At 43.5% G+C, this 21,083-nt stretch overlaps 1 protein-coding gene across 1 annotated transcript in view; it reads right to left on the bottom strand.

Annotated features, from left to right (window-relative positions):
• trx (histone lysine N-methyltransferase trithorax) overlaps positions 1-21,083 on the bottom strand; it is a 101,618-nt gene that overhangs the window by 49,414 nt on the left and 31,121 nt on the right. The window contains exons 9-16 of the mRNA XM_050178724.2: positions 18,939-19,482; positions 15,465-15,575; positions 13,365-13,475; positions 12,230-12,370; positions 10,591-10,686; positions 8,403-8,514; positions 6,812-6,867; positions 3,739-3,796 (exon numbers count right to left, since the gene is read on the bottom strand). Coding sequence (XP_050034681.1) covers positions 3,739-3,796; positions 6,812-6,867; positions 8,403-8,514; positions 10,591-10,686; positions 12,230-12,370; positions 13,365-13,475; positions 15,465-15,575; positions 18,939-19,482 — 1,229 coding nt within the window. The remainder of the gene's footprint in view (positions 1-3,738; positions 3,797-6,811; positions 6,868-8,402; positions 8,515-10,590; positions 10,687-12,229; positions 12,371-13,364; positions 13,476-15,464; positions 15,576-18,938; positions 19,483-21,083) is intronic.

Here is a 21,083-nt window from a genome sequence, read left to right as displayed (position 1 = left end):
CCAGGTTTGATCCCTAAACCAGGACAAATTTCTCTCCAACTGTTAAGGTTTCTTTTTAAGAAATCCATGGGGATTTCCTTTGTAGCTTCGTGCTACTCTCAAATCCATGATGCGGTGCTTAGCAGCAACGCCATACTCACTGGCCACTACGGCCGGTTGCCGCAATCTTTATCTTTGGTTTATGTCCAACCACGTTTGAATTCATTAATCCAAAGGTAAAAAGTAACAAAAGTGCTTAAGCACCATGAACTTCTTCGAACTTAGTTTCACTCTGTGAAGCTGTCCAGTTCTCTTAAGAATTTTGCTCATTGCACAGAATTACTCCTGATTTATCCTATGACAAGTGCCAACATGCTTACTTGGAACATCTGCTGATCATAAACCAAGCACCACTCTGACAAACTTTTGGTATGGATTACTTCATAGAGTCTTGCTGTCTAAATAACTACAAAGTTCACTATAGCACCATCTATAGCTCATCATGCCAGCATAGAATTTCACTTCTCTTCTGTCGTCGTAATGGGGAGGCTGCGTTTATGGGGTATGAGCCATTGCTTAACCCTTTCAGGGTCAATGACGTAAATGTACAGCACTGTGAACAAGTCCAAAATGGTTGATGCCGCATATTTACTGCGCCGTTTATATGTTTGAAAAGTGCGCCAATTTACTAACTTTTTCTTTTCTGGCACCTGCTGTCATTATGCGGGAATAAAGGGAATTTTTTTCTCGTGCCTCCCTCTCTCGGTTTTCGTTGCATGGTTTGTTTGCTCCGGCGCTTCTATATACTATCACTCACGCTTTGGCGTGATTAGTTTGGGTTTCTTTCCGCGGGTGGTTTCGGCTGCTCGCGCTCGCAAAACTGATGGCTATCTCGTTACTAATCACTTGAAGGGCAACCACCTGTCACTCACTCATTTGTTGCTCGCAGAGGTACACGTACGCGAAGGATGCCGCCGCGCATGCGTTATGTGTTTTCTTTCTTTCTTCTTTTGAGACTTGCGAAAACTAATTGCCTCTGGTTGGCGATAAGATGAACATTAGCAGAAGTTTGTCACACGTTTTGTTTTTCTGACAGGCACACAAACACACAGTTTCCTTGAGTGCGCTCAGCTACGCAGTTCGATTATGCTATGAACATAAGTATTAGTGTAAGAGCAGGAACATTTGATACAGGCGAAATATTCTTGTGTGCGCATTTTCTAAGCCTTTGAACTATGTGTATAACAATGCATCAAATTCTAAATTTTTATAAGTTTATTTCCTTTCTTTATTGTTGTTATTCATGAATAAACAGTACATATATACCTACTCAAAATATTTTTTGTCACTTTACGCTCCCCCTAGAAAAATTACGGTACATTTTTTTCGGAACAGGTCCCTCTGAAGAATTTAAATCTGCAATAAAAAAAATTGACCCTGGGCTGTCGCATATGGTGAGAGAGAGAGAGAAAACTATTTGGTCCATTAAGGGTTTAGCGTTCGGTCTTCGTATTCATCGCTGCAGACGCTTGACCTTCTTAGCAGGGTTGGGCCCCTAGTCCAGGGCTCCACTGAGTTGCGCTGCTTCGCTTGCGTGCTGCACCATTGCCCTTTGGGCGGCGAGCTCGCAGCTGGTGAGCCGGCTCTCCCACTGCTCCGCACTCGGGGTTTTGTGTTGGTGGAATGTGTAGTTACGTTTACACTCCCAGGTTATATGGTAAAGCGTGGGGGTTGCCCTGCACCACGGGCAAGTGTTCCTAAATTGTGTAGGATACATCTTGCTTAGTATATGTAAGTTAGAGAAGGTTCCTGTTTGCAGCCTCCGCCAACTAGCTGCTTCTTGCTGTGTTAAGGCTTTGTGTGGCAGGGAGTATCTAATTCTACTGCCTCTGTGGTAATTCAGTAACTCTGAATAGCCGATCTCCACGGTGAAGTGCTGTCCCAGGGCGTGTGGCCGCTCGACTCGGTACGTGATCTCGCGAGCCAAGCTGTCTGCCCTTTCATTTCCTTCTATCTCCGTGTGCGCCGGAATCCAGATTAGTTTGTGGGCTGTGGTGTGTCTGAGGTGTTCTGCCTTGCGGAGGATAGCTAAGGCAGCCCTGCAGATTCTACCCTTTGTGTAGTTCCTGCATGTCTCTTTTGAATCCGTTAAAATGACCATTGATTTGTCGTTTCAATAGCCCTCAGCCGCTGCCAGCGCAACAGCGACTTCCTCCGCTTCCACTATCCTGTCGCTACGTGTAGTTGTGCAGGTGATTAGCTTGCCTGCGTTGTCAACCACTACCGAAGCTGCCTTAATGTAATTTGTGTGTCTATTCCATGGATACAGTGTTGCATCCGTGAAAACCATGTTTTCTAGCTTGGCTAAATGCCTTTCCACATAGTCTGCCCGCGCCTGCCTTCTGGCTGCATGGAGATTTGGATCCATGTTTTTCGGAATGGGATTGACCTGCAGGGTCTTACGGATCTCGTCGGGTATATCGGCAGATTGATATGGTGAAAAAAATTATATCGGCGCATATGGTGAAAAAAATTGACCCTGAAAGTGTTAAGGGGTTATGAGCCATTCCTTGTCTTGACATGATGGACAGATTTTATTTTGAAGCAATTTAATTTTGAAGAATCACAAGTGGCGATGGTGGGCTGATGCTGCTAACCACGTCGCCAAGCAAACTCGACACATCGAACATGAGCAACGAACATGAGCAACAACAGACTGCAGGCATACCGTCACTCACGTCACTCTCTCCGTCGCAGCCGAGCGTATGTGAAACACAAGGACGTCACCAATAATTAAGAAATACTTTAATGGGCCATCATGACTAACCCAGTGATAAACACCGGGGCCGCACGTTTCAGCTTCACTGGTTAACCATCCGTACGGAGTGCTTTCACAAAGATGCTAGATGAATTGGATTGGTTTCCATAAACCTTGCTGTCAGATACATAAAGAAAATCTGCCAAGTTTTGCTCAAAGCAGAATTCAAGAATCTTTAAGCACTCTGTGAAGCCCAAGGGCTCTCAATGCCTTCAACATACAAGTTCCTTTCAACATACAAGTTTCACATTGAAAAATTTTCAAGTGTTTCAAGGACCGCATGGACCCTGCAGTTATGTGTCTGCATTTGTGTGTGCAAGTTGCAAGTTTCTTCAGAGCATCCCTGCCACCTGTTATCACTTTTCCTTCTCTTCGAAGCTGCGCATTCTTCTCCACAGAGTGTTTGTTGCCAACTGTCAAAACGGCAGACATTTATTTTGTGTCTGTGAGAGAAATAAGGAGACCATTTCTTTTTTTACATCCAAAGCTATTAAGGGGAGTTCCACCGCCGTTTTCGTACGGTGGAAGGCCGGCATGCAATGGCATCCTCTGTATCAAATGCCTATGAAAGAAATGCTATGCCGTGAAACATAATTACCAATAACTACTGAATAAACGTTGCCTTGCGTATACCTAATTTAAATAGACAACTTACTTGCATAGCCTTTCAACCAGTAGCTCGTAATTTTAGTTTCTCACGTCACACTTTACCAGCTCCGTGTTCACCGTCAACTAGGAGATGGTATAGCTGAAGTGATGAAAACTGACTGCACATTTGTTTTTTACTTGTAAAGAAAAAGAGGAAGTGTGGCACACTTTTGTGAGAGCAGCTTCTCCTGCATGTTCCTGGCTCCTCACTGGCAACAGTGCCCAGTATGCATGTAAATGCATCTAATGAGACGACAATGAATGGCAAATGAATTGCCTGCTGCCACCCTCACCTGATATGCCATCACAGCGTGCGTGAATCCATTTTTGGCACTGGGAACATTGGACCATCTGCAACAATACAATGACAGTTTCTGTGCAAGGCAAATTGAAAGAATACAATTACCCTGGCACATTTCAAACACAACAGCCAGGAGAAACTAAAAAACAAAGAGCCACAAGCAACACTATAACACTGCGCGGCCTGAGGTTGTACCGCAGCCCAGTTCAGTAAAGATGCTCAGATAAGTTAATCTAAGCAGTACAACAGTTTAGCCCATTTAATGTTACACCAAGAAGCCAAGCAACATAAAGATGCTTAGCTGCAAAGTGGAAAAAGAAGCCAGCACCACGCAATCACAGCTGAGGTGAACCTGTCAAAATACCACAAATAAGGGCCTAGAAGGCCCCACAGGAGACAATTACCGTGACTACTAGTAATTCGATTCCGGTTAATTAGATTTTTCAGTTAATACAATTTCTGGTGAAAGTCCTGGCTGGCAAATATTGAGATAAAAATAACTAAACGCCCAAACTTCTGTTATTTCAATCTCAAAATTGGCCACCAAATAATTCCAACCTGACTAATCCACTTCCCAGCCATGTTACATGGTGAAGCATACATAATTTACTGCGGTGAAGCGTATCGAGAATGGAAAGTGGCCACTGTCAAGGGACATACTGTAGACTCCGCTTAAATGGAACTCGAAGGGACAGAAAAATATGTTCCATATATCCAAAGTTTCATTTAGGCGAAGGACACAAAAACTGGCAACAATTGTTTTATTCAAAAAGCGTCTGAGTGTCTTGATATTACTGTGGTGAAAGAAATTAGAATTTACAGTTCCATGCTTCTAATATTGTAGACTTCTTTTTGTGCAAGGTTGTGATCATGTGCGAAAGGATTCCCAATAATTCTGCGCAGTTCTCGCATTCAAAATAATGCTCCGGACATTCAAATGCATCTCTTGTTGTCTTGTCTAAAATAGAATCGCCCACTGACACAGTAACAGCTACCGAATTTTTGCCCGTATATCCCGCACCAAAATTCCAAAAAAATTAACAGTAAAGTGGGGATACGGATTATATGCGGATTTCGTCTTGAGCTGTGGCTTCACGGCAAGGTTCTCTGCCAATTCACAGTTTCGTTATCTCCTAGGGAACCCCACCTCCTCTACACCCCTACACATTGAAGCTCCTTGCTCCACTCTTTCACAGTCATTTATTCTCCTCTGCTTTACGGGTCGGAGTTGACAATTACAAGTTGTTACAGTTGTTGTTGACAAGTTTGTTTAGTAGTACTTCACCCATTCCCACGGCACTCCCTCAGTCTGTGCAACGTGCTTCACGATGTACCGGTGAGCCAAATTACTGTTGGGATTTTCGGCACGGTCGCACTTGCTCTGTCACCGTTGCCGATGCAAGGGCTTCTCCGTCTGCGATGTCATCTGCTGTCGTGCGAGTGCTAGCTGCGAAGTGATCCGATTCATGTCAGATATCATGTTATTGATTCAACCCCAATAAAGTCCGGCATGTGAATCCAGCTTTGTCAGCATCGATGAAGAATGGGGGAACAGAGCCGCTGGCCAAAGACACGACGTAGACAAGTCGTGTGTCCACGAATGGAGACTGTTCTTGCGAAGATTTGAGCAGTGTTGTATGCAGTTACTTCCACAAATCACACATGACAATTTCTTTTTCTTTCCGTGCTGTTGTAATTAGGGGTGCGAATTTACACGGTGGCGGGTTATACATGCAAAAATGCGGTATGTTTTCGACACGAACTTCATCTATATTTTCAACTGTCTCCTCAAAGCAGGTAACAAGGGCACTGTCTAAGGTGTCTTATCCCTGGCGGTGTGTGTGAAGCAGCAGAGGCAGCCTGACTGCAAGACACTGCCTACTCCGTAGTGCTCCCTTCTTCCTCTGAAATCTTTACTTGCCTAACGAAGTCCTGATTATGGAACACACAGTTTTGGACATCTTTAATTTGCATTAACTTTCCCACAGCTGGCTCATGGATTGGACATTTTTCACTACTTATAGCTTCGCCATTTTACTTGTTTGACGTTACAAATGCCAATAAGGTAGGTGGCAGTTTGGGTCAATGTTCCGCTTAAGTGGAGTCTGCCAAAAAAAGGGTCCCATTTAACCGAAGTTTGTTGATACTGTGCCTATAGGCTACCCAACCAAAGCTGACATTACCGTTCCATTCATCCTGAATTTCCATTTAAGGGAGTTTTGTTTATTTGAAGTCCACTGCAGTATGCGTTTCTTAATGATACAAGTGCGCATGCTTCGTCTACAGTCACAGTACAAGCACCTAGACACCTATTAAGCATACTGGTAGCCAGTTAGATCTGTTTCTAACATTGCTGTGGCATAGAGAGCCCTCATTTCGCTCGCCATGCATGCATTGTATATGAAAGGGCTAACAGGGCCTAGTATGTATACCTTAATTTATATGCGTGCGCACACACCATGTGCCGAGAAGTGGAGAAAAACCATCTGGTTTCGAAAAATTAGTGAAAAGGAAGCCAGTAAGATGAAAAAAACTTGAGGGGACATTTAAAGCCAACCCAAGAGTTGGGGTCTACCTAAAACTCTGAAGGCCTCGGTATCTCAATGCTCGTACTGCGACTGCAGAGAGCACAGCATGTGCTTGTCTGAATCAGGGAATGTGTGCTATGCCCTGTAACAATGGTGCCGTCCCCGTTTAGTATGCTTCACCACATTACACAGCTATATCGTGGCGAAGCTAACATTAAAGGCAAATACTGCTAAATGAATCAACGGCGTGTTTCAGCAATTTTTCTGCCTTTTGTTTCATTCAACCTGCCACATAATTAAACCAGTTTCATCGGTCTTGTCAAGATCAAATTATTGGACGTCGACTGTATATAAATACCCAATAAAGAAACAAAAAGCTTTTAAAAGTGATACAAGTCTTTTCACTTGCTTCTCCCATCGAGTACCATAAAAATAAATCTTCTGAATTCCTTTATGAAAACACTCAATAATTCATTAATGGTGACATTATAAGTGCATGACACAGAAGGTAAAATAGCTTAGCAGGCAACCACTTACCATTGACTCGTAATCGTCATCTTCATAGCACTTCTCACATAGTGGGCAGTAGTTGCCTGAAAAAAGTGCACAAGTAAAAGGTCAGTGCCAATCAGAACTCACACATGCACTCAAGAGGCTAGCACTAAATCAAGCAGGGTTCGCAGCGAAAAGTGCTTGGTCCTGCAGGAATGAAACTTCACGGACACGCAAACAAACCAACAAAAGCTAAATCAAGCAGAACTAGATTTTAGTAATTTTATATTAGCTTCTTTGGCCCCCTGACTTCTTGTTTTCTTCCTGGTTTGTTTTCTAATAGCCAGCAGGTTCTTTATTCTGCTGTCTACGAAGTTCCACACCTTGTTTGTATCACTGTGCAAGTCAGCTTTCCCAAGCTCTTTATTGTTGCTTCATTCCACTTTGATATCGTATTTATTTTTTGCATCTGATCAAAAGCAATGCATGTGTGTGAAGTAGAGAGTCATCTATATACTCGAATATAAGAAGGTTAGGGGGGGGCATGCAAATGTTACATTCTAGTACCGTATTTACTCGCATAATGATCGCACTTTTTTTGTCAGAAAAATTGACGCAAATTCAGGGGTGCGATCATTACACAGGTTAAATTTCCCGCAAAAAAAAAAAATAATAATTTTTTTCGTCCCGAGTTTGCTGCGGGATGAACACTTTTTTTTTTCTTCTCATGAGTACATTACGTGCATTGAAACAGTTTCTTCCGTATTAGTGATGAATAATATCGTTAATGTCGGCAAGTTTGCGGCAATAACGTAGCCATGTCCACTTTGAGGGGACAGAAACAGATGGGCGCGCTTAGCTGCCAGTGACATAGAAACGCATGGCCGGCGTGCTACAGAAACTGCGGCATCTGTCTTCACTACTATCCTAATACGGCACGTTTCCGCTAAGGGTGGGCGAATATCTTAGCTGTGTTACAACCGTCGGCGTATGAATAGGGTACCCTTTTAACGTATCAGTGTAAACGTGGCTACTGTCTTTGCCGCGCGCGATTTGTTGCGTGCTCATGAGTGCAGATGAAAAGAATTGAAAGGCGCCTTTTTTGTTTTTGTTGACCACAACCATTATAAAGCCTACCCATAATAAAGGCAAGTTTGGTTGTACCTCTTTTTGTCATGGAAGTGCGGAAAGTGATGAAAGTAATGAAATGAGGCGTCTACTTAAGAATGTTTGGTGCGTGCAGGCCGCTTGGCTTGTCTTGAAGAGTCATTCGCGTAGCATTCGACAGATGCTACGCGAACGACTCTTCAACGACTACGCGATCATTATTAGCTAGACTTGGCACACGACATATCGCTGCGGCAAGTTCGGGGTGCGATCATTACGCGAGTGCGATCATTATGCGAGTAAATACGGTAAATCAAAATACCTGCATGAGTTATCTTCAGTTTTCCCACTGTTGGTGCATGACCACTCTTTACAGTTAGTTGTGCTACGTACGCGCTTGCCTTTCTGAAACCCTCTTTTTGTTTGGCTTTGACAAGTCTGTTAACGTGTTTGACAGGTACCAAAATCAAGTGAATCTTATTGACAATTGTTCCTTACAAGCAATGCCCAAAGCTCTCCCAGTGCTCACCTTTTTCCCGAAGAAGCAAACACTCATGGCACAACGAGAGGTCAAAGTTCCACAAAGAGCTTTTAGATGAAGTGGTTCCACAACTTTTGCACCGGATGCACTTGACACAGACCTGATGATGGGGGGGGGGGGGGGGGGGGGGGGAAGAAAATGCAGAAAAGAAACAAAGTACAGTGTTTTTACCTGCACAAAATTGTGCCCTGCCAGCAGTGGCAATTGGAGGATATGCATTTACAAACCAGAGTGCAGTTGTGCCATTTTAGCAATACTGCACATAGTCAGAAATTGTGGACTTCTGTACTTTCTTTAAAAATCATTATGCAAAGGGCACAAGGTAAAAAAATGTTTGCTCTTTAATGTTGTCCCCACTCTGTTCATTATGTGCCTTCCGGCATAACTGACAATAAAATTTTTAATCGGTTCGATGCTCCCAGTGGCACACATGGATGGGAGGCATCTCTAAACCTCCCTCTCCAAAGCCATGCTTGAGACAGAAATGGAATATATGTGGCATGGCCAAACCAGCTGCTTTTCTTTTTCAGCAGGCGACAGTGGCTGCTTGCATTTCAGATCCATGCTTTTGGTCTACGCAAGGTAGCCTACACAATGGTCCCCCACTGCGCCCAGCCTTTCATTTATTGATGTCACTTTCAAACATGATGCATAGTTCAAAACCTACCTCAAGCTCTGAAAGTAAGCTTGAGTGTTTACCATAACAAAATATTTTCTTAGTCAACAGGACAATATTCTCAGACAATTACTTTCAGGGATACTTTCAATTTTCGGAGATGTTGCCTGACTAGCGTGCGCCGGACACCTCGGCATCTATAAGCGACAACATTCTTGGCCCAGGGGTGGAAATACTGTAGCCCATAGATGGCAACAGGCTCGGTGCTAGTCATGCGGAAGAGTGTTCCTCAAAGTGATTGTCCTAGAATACAATACCTAATGACAGTACTTGAATGCAGCAGAACCCCGCTGATACGTTTTTCAAAGGACCACAGAAAACACTTGAAAGCTGGGAAAATGTAACAGTGAGGAAGGCTACAAATCGCCACAGCAACGTCTGAAACAGCCCTCAATGGCTGCCAGTACAGTTATTAGACGCCTTAGCACTCTTACTGTGACCGAAGATAGTGCGTGTGCATGTGTATAATTAAGAGACATGTACTATGGTCCGTGGCAGTGGGCCCTTTCCACTCTTGATATGCTTCACCACATTATCTTGCACAAGTTTCACTGCATAATATGGCTGTTTTGAGGTGAAGGTGACAACAATCAGCAGAAACCACAGCCGTGTCGAGGCACTCTTATTGGAACTGACAATCACACACTTCCGGCGTTTTGGTACGAGGCCATGGACAAACTTAAACAAGCTTGACAAGCTTAAACGTGACCACGTAACTGTGACGATGATAGGAGGGAGCATTATGCCATGCAGTCAGCCTTCACAAGGCAACACTTTGTGAAGCCTTCTCCTTCACTTTTTCTCCTTCAAAAAGTCCCTTTAACGTGTGATCTTGTGCTCAGCAGACTTAGCCCAGCATACTTAGTTTCAGGTAGGTTTTACCAGACGTGCACTTCTTTGGGTGCTTTGCCAACTGCTCTGTGCATGTTTTCTCCAAATATCCTTGTGCAACTGCAGTCATTTATTGCAACGTACACATTTACTGTCTTTGTAGCAACATGTAAGAGAAAATTGCTCTGCGCCGCAAAATTTATGTGGCCACCGCAACCAAATGCAACGCAAGATGAAGCAACATTACAAAATGGCGGCCTATAAATTGGGAACATAGTACATAGGAGTCAATGGGCTTTAGGTTAGAACCACGAAAGTGCAACATCGCAGCTCAGAAAACACAACAGCGAGGCAACGTATCAATGAGATTCCATTGTATCATGTCCATGCTTTCTTATACAAATGCACAAAGTCATTTGCACAAAAGTCGCCCATGGCACGTTCAACACTTTTGCATTAAAACATAATAATGTGAAACATAAGGAAGGCTGATGAGAGGTGATGGCACATTTGATTGCCGCGCAGACATGTGAGGCATGTGCAATGCTATTCTGGAGCAAACCTACACAGATATGCCGCAGGGAGCTGTTATGCAACGCCTTTGCAAAAAGATTATGCATTTTATGTTTTCCACATCACAAGGAATGGTAACCATCACAATGTGCTCACCCAGATTTTCTTTTTCCTCGATGGCTTTGACGGATAGCCTGGGCCCAAGCAGTCCGAGTGGTACATTTGCTGACACTTGTTGCACCTCAAGAGTTGCTGCAAATCGACGCAGTGTGCACATTATATGACATTCACAGCAAGCAAGCCAGACGCATGACAATATCAAACGTTTTTAAAAACAAGCTTTTTTTTTTGCAAGCAAAATTGTAATATCAGAAAACTGACTTTTGTTTCCCCATTGTGCAGCTACCTCGTAAGTTGACAAAAGCCACATGACATGCCACTGTTTTTACCTGCATTAAGTTCATGTCCTCAATGTCCAGTATACAGTTTTACCATGCTGTAGAGGTTATGTTAAGCTTCAACATACCAATATTTTATTTGCGCGTAATCCAGTATTTAGTTTTACTATGCTGCATTTTACTTTAAGTTCGGTTTGGTTAGGTCAAGCCTGAACATACCAAATTCTTGTTTGCACTTGTATGTCACTCAACATCACTTTCAGAGAGTTTTTCACCCAAGTAAGCTAGCCTCAACATAGTCACAGTGTCCTTGACACTCTCCGTCACATTTGTAATTCTACCTTGTTAAAATAGCTCCAAAAATAGTTTGCCATCTTATAGGTGCACACCTCCAAGAGGCAAAAGCATGCAACACAGCTCAAAGGATAAACCCGCTCTAGTGATTTCTCTTTAAGTAAATGGTGTGTTTTAATTGCCATTATGTAGCCCCTTTCTCAGTCAACAAAACCAAGCACAAGCATGTGGTTCATATTATACAAACTTGTGCCTCAATGCTCTTTCGACAGCAACGGCAATTAGCTTTCCAATAGTATCACTCGCACAACTTTGGTTTCACACCCCAAAAGGGTAGCTGCTAAGCAAATACTATGCAAGTGCTTTAATTATCTTTCTTTTAAAGTAATAAAGATGCGTAAATTTATTACAATTTCAAATATACAGTCAGTGACACAATTTTTAAAAACTTGAACAGGTTTGCGAAAGTGCCTCAAAAGGCTACCAACAACAACAAAAAATAGAGCCAGAAAGTTTCTCAAGGCAATTTTCTACACACTTTTGAATTGATTAATCATGGCAACTGGACTAGTTGGCGCATATTCAAAGGACAAGACATACGTAAGTACAATAAAGGACAACTGACGAAGACTAGCACTCTTTCCTGTGTGTTTACTCTCAAACACTATTATTGCATTTGTGTCTGTCTTAGATCTTGAATTCAGGTGCGGCAATATCTTCTTGGATTTTTGATTGTCCAATTATTTCATGTTCCCCGACAAACATGAACATAGTCGTGATGCAGTGAACTGCGACAGCAGTGAGCAACCCTTCTGGACATCGCCTGCAGTACTGGCACATGACATAGACAAATGCAGAAATAAGCAACGGTAACTGAGCGGACCAGGTGACCAACCGATTGATAAGCTTCGATGTTTTAAAAAACATTAGAGTTGTGATAGACACTGTTGTCGAGAGCTATAGATTAATTTTGACTGTCAGGGAACATTTAGTTCAGTACACGAGCGCTTTCGCATTATGCCCCCTTGCAACGTGGCAACTCTGGCCAGGAATTTAGCCCATGACCTCCCATGCAGAAGACAAGGAAACATAGAAATACTCACACTGCTCCGGTGTCCACAGGCAATGCAGGCTTGGCACCTAGGGCAGCACCAGCATTCTCGGTCCGCGCCTGGTTGCGGCACTTCTTCAGTGTCAAGGCAGAACCAGTGGTATGGCTCGCAGCATACAGTGCAAAACAGCAGCTGTTGGAAGAATCAAGAATCACAACAGAGCTCAAGCACGCAAAAGTGGCCAACAAATGTGCAAACCCCCACAGAGGTAAGCACAGGGCTATCTTACACAGCAAGAGTGTGTAGTACTTGACTACGGTATAAATTGGAGCCATCTACCAACTCTGTCTCGTCTAGATGGCTCAATTTACCCATGCACATTAAATCCTGACCTGCGAATGTTAAAATTTGAATAACACTACAGTCAGAACAAGAAAATACAAAAATTTAGTGACAAATATAAAAAAAAAATGTTTTACTGCGCAAGGTCATGAGAGTTTACTAAAATTTTACAGCTTTGTTCTGTAGGGCCACTCTGAACAGGTCTTTAATGTCGCAGCAAGAATGAACTGTACCAAAGAAAAACAAAATGAAAATTAAGAATTTTATCAAATATTTACACAACATTGGCCGAATTTCACTTGCAGTTGTACATTGGTTCAACGAGCGGGTGGCGCTGCTGCAAGCAAGCTCAAATAATTGAGCGAGACCGAAAGTAAGGCCCCGAAAAACAGCTCAAGGACTGTGTTCGTATTCTTTTAAATTCTGCTATAAACTGGACGCAAATGAAAATTGTAAAATTAGTGCTGTCGATACAATGATCCTACATAAAAGAAACTCCAAAAATTGGGCATTCTGCAAGACAGTCGTAAATGTTGGCAGGTATGTTTATCTAATTTTAAGCCAATTAAGAAAATGCAGATTAACTATAACAACCTTTAATTTTTTTTTTTTTGCTCGAATTTAATCCTACAAAAGAAATTGTGAAACACCGAGACAGAAGTGCATGCTGAGCACTACAGACTGCCCAGAGCACAGAGCGCACTTCCTATTGACGATATAAATGTGAGGGACCCCACACTTGTCAACTGTCATCACGCCAATGACCAACATTGCAGCTATTTTCTCGAGCATGGGAAGCCCAATAAATGTGAAACAATGAAAGCAGGAAAAACGCGAACCGCACCTCTTCCTCTCCGGCACTTCCACAGAGAAAGCAGACTGCCTGCACTGCAAACTGCTTCGCCGACACCAGCGGGAACCCTGATGAGATAAGCTTTGACCGCTCATACTCGTCCTGTAAAAAACACCACACCACACAGGCGATGTGAGTACAAGGCAGAAGAGAGGCACGCAGTCAAGAGGACAGAAATTTATTTATTGACGTGAAAGCATCAATTGGCCTTTTGAGTGAAAAAAGTGGCGACGTCTGTAGTAGCGAAACGGCACCTAAATTTCCACTCGCTGCAACGCCATGTCATGAGTGTACCTCGCACGCTCGTGGCATGCAGTGTTGGCACCACAAGTCGCTGCTGCTGCTGCTGCTGCTTGCTGGCTCAGGCAGCACGTACCGCTATGGAATCTGAACGATCTACGTCGTAGTCGGCCCCAACCTCAGCAGTAGCGAAACGTGGCTGTCCGTGCCAATACACTACAAACAGGCGAAGAGGTAGGCAGTGAAATCCACCATTACCATCAACTCTCCCAATACACAGCGGGCGGAACGAGCATTAACACAAACATTACTCGCAGCGCAAAACTCGAAGGACTGCTCAGCAGCGTTCGATTGGACATTAATGCTTTCACATTCACAACCCATCAGAAGTGCTTAGGTGTCCTCGGATTTTTTTATTTAATAAATGCTGGGGTTTCACATGCCAAAGCCACAATCTGATCGAGAGGCAGTTGGTAGTGAGGGAGCTCAGGATTAATTTTGACCAAGTGGGTTCTTTAATGTGCACCTAAATTAACTACATTTGCATTTCGCCCCTATCGATATGTGGCCACCACAGTCAGGATTTAACCCAAAACCTTGAGCACACAAGTGCAAAGCTATAGTCACCAAGTTACTGCGGCAGGCTTACATTGACACAGGTATTCATTCAGTGATTTATTTATTTGCTTATTTATTTATATTCTATTTATATTTAAAATTGGGGTATACAGACGTATATATTTCAGAGGAGAAAGGCAAGGCATACATATGTAAGCAATAAATGCATTTGAAAAAAAAAAAAAAAAAAAACTCCTTCATAAGGTGCATAAAGAGAATTGGGGAGAAAAAAATGGCACTATAAATAAGTTTGTTCCTACATTATTGAAGAGCGCAGGTTCTCATAAACTGGTACAGGAAAAAGGCAGATTAAAAAGGGACACTAAGGAAAAACACCACATCAGTTTGGACTGATAAAGTTGGTTCTTTTAATACTTTTTCTAATTTCGCAGTATCATGCGGATTACTAAGAAAATGAAGAGGAGACTCCCATTATTTCTCCATTTTGTGCCGTAACTGCAGCATCGCTACATCAGGGTGACAACAGATTTCAGAGTGCTTTCTCGTATTTGGGCTGCTGTTATGATGGAGTAAATGTTCAGTTGTTGGCTTCTTTGACATACACTGCAGTCCACCTTTACCAATAACACATTAATTAGGGCCAAACAGACGTACTCAAAATCAATGAAGTCAAGGCAAGCTGGTGCGTTTGATTAGACCAGCACAAACCTTGCGCTTGGCAACAGAATGCCACAGCCATGTGAACCCAATGGTGCATGTGCTATTCGACCACTTTAGCATGCCCCATCGGGAAAAAAGCAAAGTCCAACTGGCCGCTGCCGGCTATGGCAGGCTTGGCCTATAGGCCTTTTCTTTTGTGTGACAGGGCGTACTGTTAGCAGCATAGGTTTATATACAAGAGGACCTAAGCAAAACCTGAATATTTCCACAATGTGGGCATACAGATTAACATCTGGATTTGAAACCTGTGCAAGTAACATGCGAACAACATGATGTTACACGGTTCTACCGCCTGCGGTCACAAACTGTTAGGAAATTCAACGTTTCCACAAATCCCGCGGTCTGTAAACTTTTGACGCCAATTGTACTACACATCAGTGCAGCAAGGCACTGACAGCTTTAGCCCCCGCAGCATTGAATTATTGTGGCATGTGTAGAGCATTCCATACTACAGGTGGCTTTGTGGGACACCGTAACTTCCGTGCACTGACTGATCGGCAACTTGTTTGTACGGAAGTCATGCAGTGCCCCAGAACGTCAGGAAGTGCTTACCCACAATAAGGCCTGAACCAGGGGCTGGTTTCCGTGCCCCACAGACTTCTTGCTCAGCTGCCGAGAAGACAGCGGGTGGTCAACAACCTTGGGCACTAGAGGAGCATACATCTGGAGGACAGGCAGAGAGAGTGGGTCACAAGTAATTGCTGACCATATTTTCAAGGTTGTACGATCTCTATCACATGCTTCTCAGATGTCAAAAGATGACATTCGGCAAGTACAAGGGATGGGAAACAAAGGATATAAGTTGGTCCCGAATTTCCAGACTTGGTAGAAAGTTTTAGCAGACTGGTTTTCAGCTCCTCCAAATAACCTAGTTATGCAATATCTTTTCAAATCAGTTCTAACCATTGAATGGTCTGTTATGAATGTCATGAGGGATGGAGAGGGGGGGGGGGAGACATTGCTTGTTTAAATACCAGGCCCCAACTCCACAAATATGCCAATGTAGATAGAATAGTTCCCTGATAAAAGCTACACAAAGTAAAACACTGCCCACTTTGTCTTGTCTCAAGTGTCTACTCAGCAGTGACACCAAAGATTCATTCCAGTGATCAATCCAAAGCAAGTTTTCCTGTTCCGCAGCAGATAATTTGTTTTCCAGCTTTTTGTTTCAAATCAATTTACCTACTTTGAAGTGGATTGCCTACTTTCTTCCCTCTCAGTGCACGCATTCAACCAGAAGGTTGATAATGCATGAACTAAGCAGACATTACATGCTGGCTGAAACTAACTACTTCTGCAACAATCTGTTACAAAATTTCCTCTGGAAGATTTGGAAACAAGAAATTCAAGCATGATCCAGGCCTTCGTTCAATAATTCAAAATAGCTCCTCCTCTCAAATTTGCCACAAGGAACCTATAGCCTGAAAGCATAACAACGCAGGGCAAGTAGTGCTATGCGTGCATTCCAATAGGTGTGAGCGACCACCGCCTATGCTCTGGCTTACCAATTCACTGCAGTGGAGTGAAGGCTAGAGATCAGGTGAGCCAGTCAGTAACAAGAGCCAGCCGCGTGCTACTACTCCTAGCGTGAATTTAGTAAGGTGGCTGACTCAGCTAACTGGTAATCCATACTAAACGTGAACAGTGCAAAAGCAGCACAGGGATGAAAACAACATGCGTTGAGGGCTGACTTCCAACTGATGATTTTATTGACATGTATGCAATATATATGCATGCGCAAAACAAGAAAATTACTTGAACGATTTTAGCAAGAAACAAAAACAAAAACTCGTAAAACCATAACAATCACAGTCAGTTGCACGTGCTTGTTTATGGTTTTACAATTTTTATTTTGTTTTTTTGCAAAAACCTTTGAAGTAAATTTTTTGTTTTGTGCATATGTATTGCATAATTGTCAATACCGTATTTACTCGCATAATGATTGCACTCGCGTAATGATCGCACCCCGGAATTTTGTCGTCAAAATTAGAAACTTGCCACAGTGATATGTCGTGTGCCAAGTCTAGCTAATATTGATCGCGCTTACCATCTGTCGAATGCTACGCGAACGACTCTTCAAGACAAACCAAGCGGCCTGCACGCACCAAACATTCTTAAGTAGATGCTTCATTTCATTACTTTCATCACTTTCCGCACTTCCATGACTAAAAGAAAGCTGCAACCAAACTTGCCTTTATTATGGGTAGGCTTTATAATGGTTGTGGTTAACAAAAACAAAAAAGGCGCCTTTCGATTCTTTTCATCTGCACTCGTGAGCACGCAAAAAATCGCGCGCGGCAATGACAGCAGCCACGTTTACACTGATACGTTAAAAGGGTACCCTATTCATACGCCGACGCTTGTAACATAGCTGAGATATTCACCCACCCTTAGCGGAAACGTGCCGTATTAGGATAGTAGTGAAGACAGATGCCGCAGTTTCCGCAGCCTGCCGGCCATGTGTTTCTATGTCACTGGCAGCTAAGCGCGCACATCTGTTTCTGTCCCCTCAAAGTGGACATGGCTATGTTATTGCCGCAAACTTATTCATTACTGATATTATGATATTATTCATTACTGATACGGAAAAAACTGTTTCAATGCACGTAATGTACTCACGAGAAGAAAAAAAAAATCACGTTCGGCGCGTTCGGCTTGCTCCGCTGGCCGCCATTCTTGTTTTGGTGTCCCACAGCAAACGCGGGACGAAAAACAAATTTTTTTTTTTCGCAGCAAATTTAACCCGCGTAATGATCGCACCCCTGATTTTGCACCAATTTTTCTGACAAAAAAGTGTGATCATGATGCGAGTAAATACGGTAATACTGTCAGTTGCAAGTCAGCACTGTTCACATTTAGCCTACTAGTGTGAAGCTTCCATTTGGTCACCAACGCACGGAGGACAATCAGAGGCGAACAGTGTATGAGCCCTTCTCATGTTCTGTTTTTTTTTTTTGTTTTTTTTTCTGGCTGTCTGATGTGACTCGTAGGTTTTGCTACACTGCAAAGAATTGCTGACATAAAGTATCCCTTTCAGTCATGGTGCCTCCAAATGGAGACGTAAGTTACTTTTGAATGTTCCAATGAGCTGCAACAGGAATAACATTCTAAAACATAGCAATGAATGTAAATATAACTGTCTGCTATCCAAAACAATGTCAAAGCCACGTTAATATGAACAGTATACGAAGGTTTATTTAGCTACGTGCCTGCTCTCCTAAGTTCATGTGTTACGTGATGCCATCGAGCAAAAAAAAAAAAAAAAAAAAAAAAAGGAAGTTCCATACCTTTTCCCCGTGCCCCTGAGTGTTGCTGGCTAACGCACCTAGGGCTAGATCTAGTACAAATAAATATCTAAGATAGTCGAGGGATTGACGGCCATTGCCTTAGCACAATTGGAAGTGCATTACAAGCATAATGCGAAGGTTGTGGGTTCGTCTCCCACCGGCGACTAGTTACCTTTTCATGCACTTTCATTTCCCCTTTTCTTCGTTATTTTCTACATTTTAACATCAACCACAGCTAATTACCCCTCTGCTTTCGTTGGCTTCATTGCCTGTCAGCTTTATATGGTTGTGATTAACAAAAATCGAGCCCCTCCGTTTCCCTTCTACTCGTTCATACAAAACAAACATATTTTATGAGGTACACAACTAGGTTTGACGAAAAGTTCGATGTGTTACTCTGTATCACTGCTATTGGCATTTTCCTTTGCTTCAGAGGCCCTTCACTCAATAATAACAAACACATCCACTTGTAGCGAATATTTAAGTTCTTTTCCCGATATAACACCTCCTTTATTAGAGGTCAATATCCATAATTACATAATTAACTTTAGCATTTACGACGAGTGGTCTGACGTGACTTCAATATTCATGTCACAAATCGAAAACTTATTTCAGCAAGTTCTGCGCCACGTCTCCAGAAAGGTAGTATACATTTGGAGGCCTTCAGAACACAGTCATAACTCGCGACTGCATGGTGCGTATCACACCTGCCACAAAACAAATCCAGTAGGCAGTATACCTTTGCCTGCAGCCTGGCCTCCTTAGCAGCTGCGCTGTTGCTGCCACCAAGGCTGCTGGTGGCAGTACTGGAGCTGCCATTGCTGTTCTCCCAGCTGCCAAGGCTTGCAGTCTCCTGATCGGCGGGGACACAACCAGCCGAGGAACCACCCTCTTTGGCGCTTCTCAATTCTTCGGCCTCTCCTCCAAAGGGCGTTTCGGTCTTGCACTTGGCTACCGGGGGCTTTCGTGCGGGCTTTTTCTTGGCAAGCCGACTTCTTGGCGTCTTCACTTTCCCACCAGCTTTCTCCTTCTGCCTCAGCAGCCGCTTGTACTTGTCCAGCTTGGGCCGGTACCTCTGCACTGGCTTTGGTGGCGGCAGCATCCTCTTTGGCTTCCTCCTCGTTCTCGTCTTAGTCTCCGGCTTGTTGCCAGCTTCCTCCTCGATTTTGCAAGACTCCAAGGGGCTCCTCTGACTCTGCTCTGATGCCAACTCTGCCTCACTCGCTTCGCGCTGTGCAGGACGGTTCCACGACTTCAGAGACAAGTTCGAGCAGCGCCTTTGCCTGGGAAAGAGTAACTGCACTGTTCAGATCCTCACTTTATTCCCGTTTCATACATTGCAGCTAACGCTACTAAAACTGCAGAGACTTCCTTTACTGCTTGCATGTGCGACCAAAAAATACAGTGCAACATACGAAAGTAGGATATAGGTATGTATCATGTTTTTCGATGTAATGTTAAGCCTTATATGTTATATATAATGCTCACATACCACAAAAACGACATAATTATTACGTGGAAAGCATTGCAGATCAGAACCTATTTACCTGTAAACAAGCGGAGTGAGACCTTTCTGCAACCAGAGCTAGTGTGCAGCACTTGCACGCACGACCAAAACATACTACAGTAAAACCTTGTTCATTCAGATTTCACAGTACTGAAATAAATGCTTGATATTAAAGTTAAACCTCAATATAACAAACTTCAATATACCGAAATTCTCGACGTAACAAAGTATGTAACTTTTCATAACCTCTTGTCCCTAGAACACCATGCATTTGAAAGCCCAATATAATGAAGTGTGTTTGTATGGCGATTACAATATCACAAAACTTCCCTGTCGCCGCAAAGGAATGCCAAGACAATAAATGGAAACCTCCACGGATGCAGATCGTCAAATTATTTAATTACAAGCAGCTGCTTGCAAACAAGAGCGACCACCAAAATGGAGCTGCATCATGTTTCGCATGAAGTCCAAGTGCGATAACATCCTATAAAAAAAAATTTAATGATGGGTTTTTATGTGCCAAAACCACTTTCTGATCATGAGGCACGCTGTAGTGGAGGACTCCGGAAATTTCGACCACCTGGGGTTCTTTAACGTGCACCTAAATCTAAGTACACAGGTGTTTTCGCATTTCGCCCCCATCGAAATGCGGCCACCGTGGCCGGGATTCGATCCCGCGACCTCGTGCTCAGCAGCCCAACACCATAGCCACTGAGCAACCACGGTGGGTAACATCCTATCAAGCACTGTGTGCTTTAGGTGTGAGTGAAAGCCAAGGAAGGCGAGACAACAAATATAGGGGCTTCATGAGTGCCGCCTTCCCCCGCGATCAGGGGAAAAAAGGGGAGGGAAGCGAGTTCGCAGTAACGCGATCAAGCATGCACAAGGGGGCGAGGGGTGGGGGAGGGGCAGGGCGAGGGGTTAGTTGGTGGACGTCTCAGCTGTGGCTGCGCATGGCTGTAAGCGCAGCTGAGCGCATATGCAGTCGCACACCCTGCTTGAGAGGTAATCTGCCACGTGTGCAAAGAGAGGGCATGCCGAAACGACGTGGCACTAAGCAGTCTTACCATGCATTTAGTATTAAAGGTTGCATAATCTCAAGTTTTGGAGACACAGAGGAACGAAAGGCAGATGAAGCATTCACTCCCTGCTTTCACTCCCTGAAGCAGTTCCTGTGATGACTATGGTGATGTGGACTCCACCGCATCGTTTCAGTTAGACGGCAGCGCCACATTTGCTCTTTTATGCCACACATTTGCAGCACTTCCGAGAGTTGTCCGAATTAACCAATGTGCAGAAAATACGTCCCAATTAACAAGAGCTTGATTACATTACATAGTTATTAGATGTCTCAGCACTCATACTGTTACCATGAAA

Source organism: Dermacentor andersoni, chromosome 5 (assembly GCF_023375885.2).
Source record: "Dermacentor andersoni chromosome 5, qqDerAnde1_hic_scaffold, whole genome shotgun sequence".
NCBI lineage: Eukaryota > Metazoa > Arthropoda > Arachnida > Ixodida > Ixodidae > Dermacentor > Dermacentor andersoni.
Note: the sequence above shows the minus strand (reverse complement) of the source record. Positions and strands in the feature narration are given on the sequence as shown.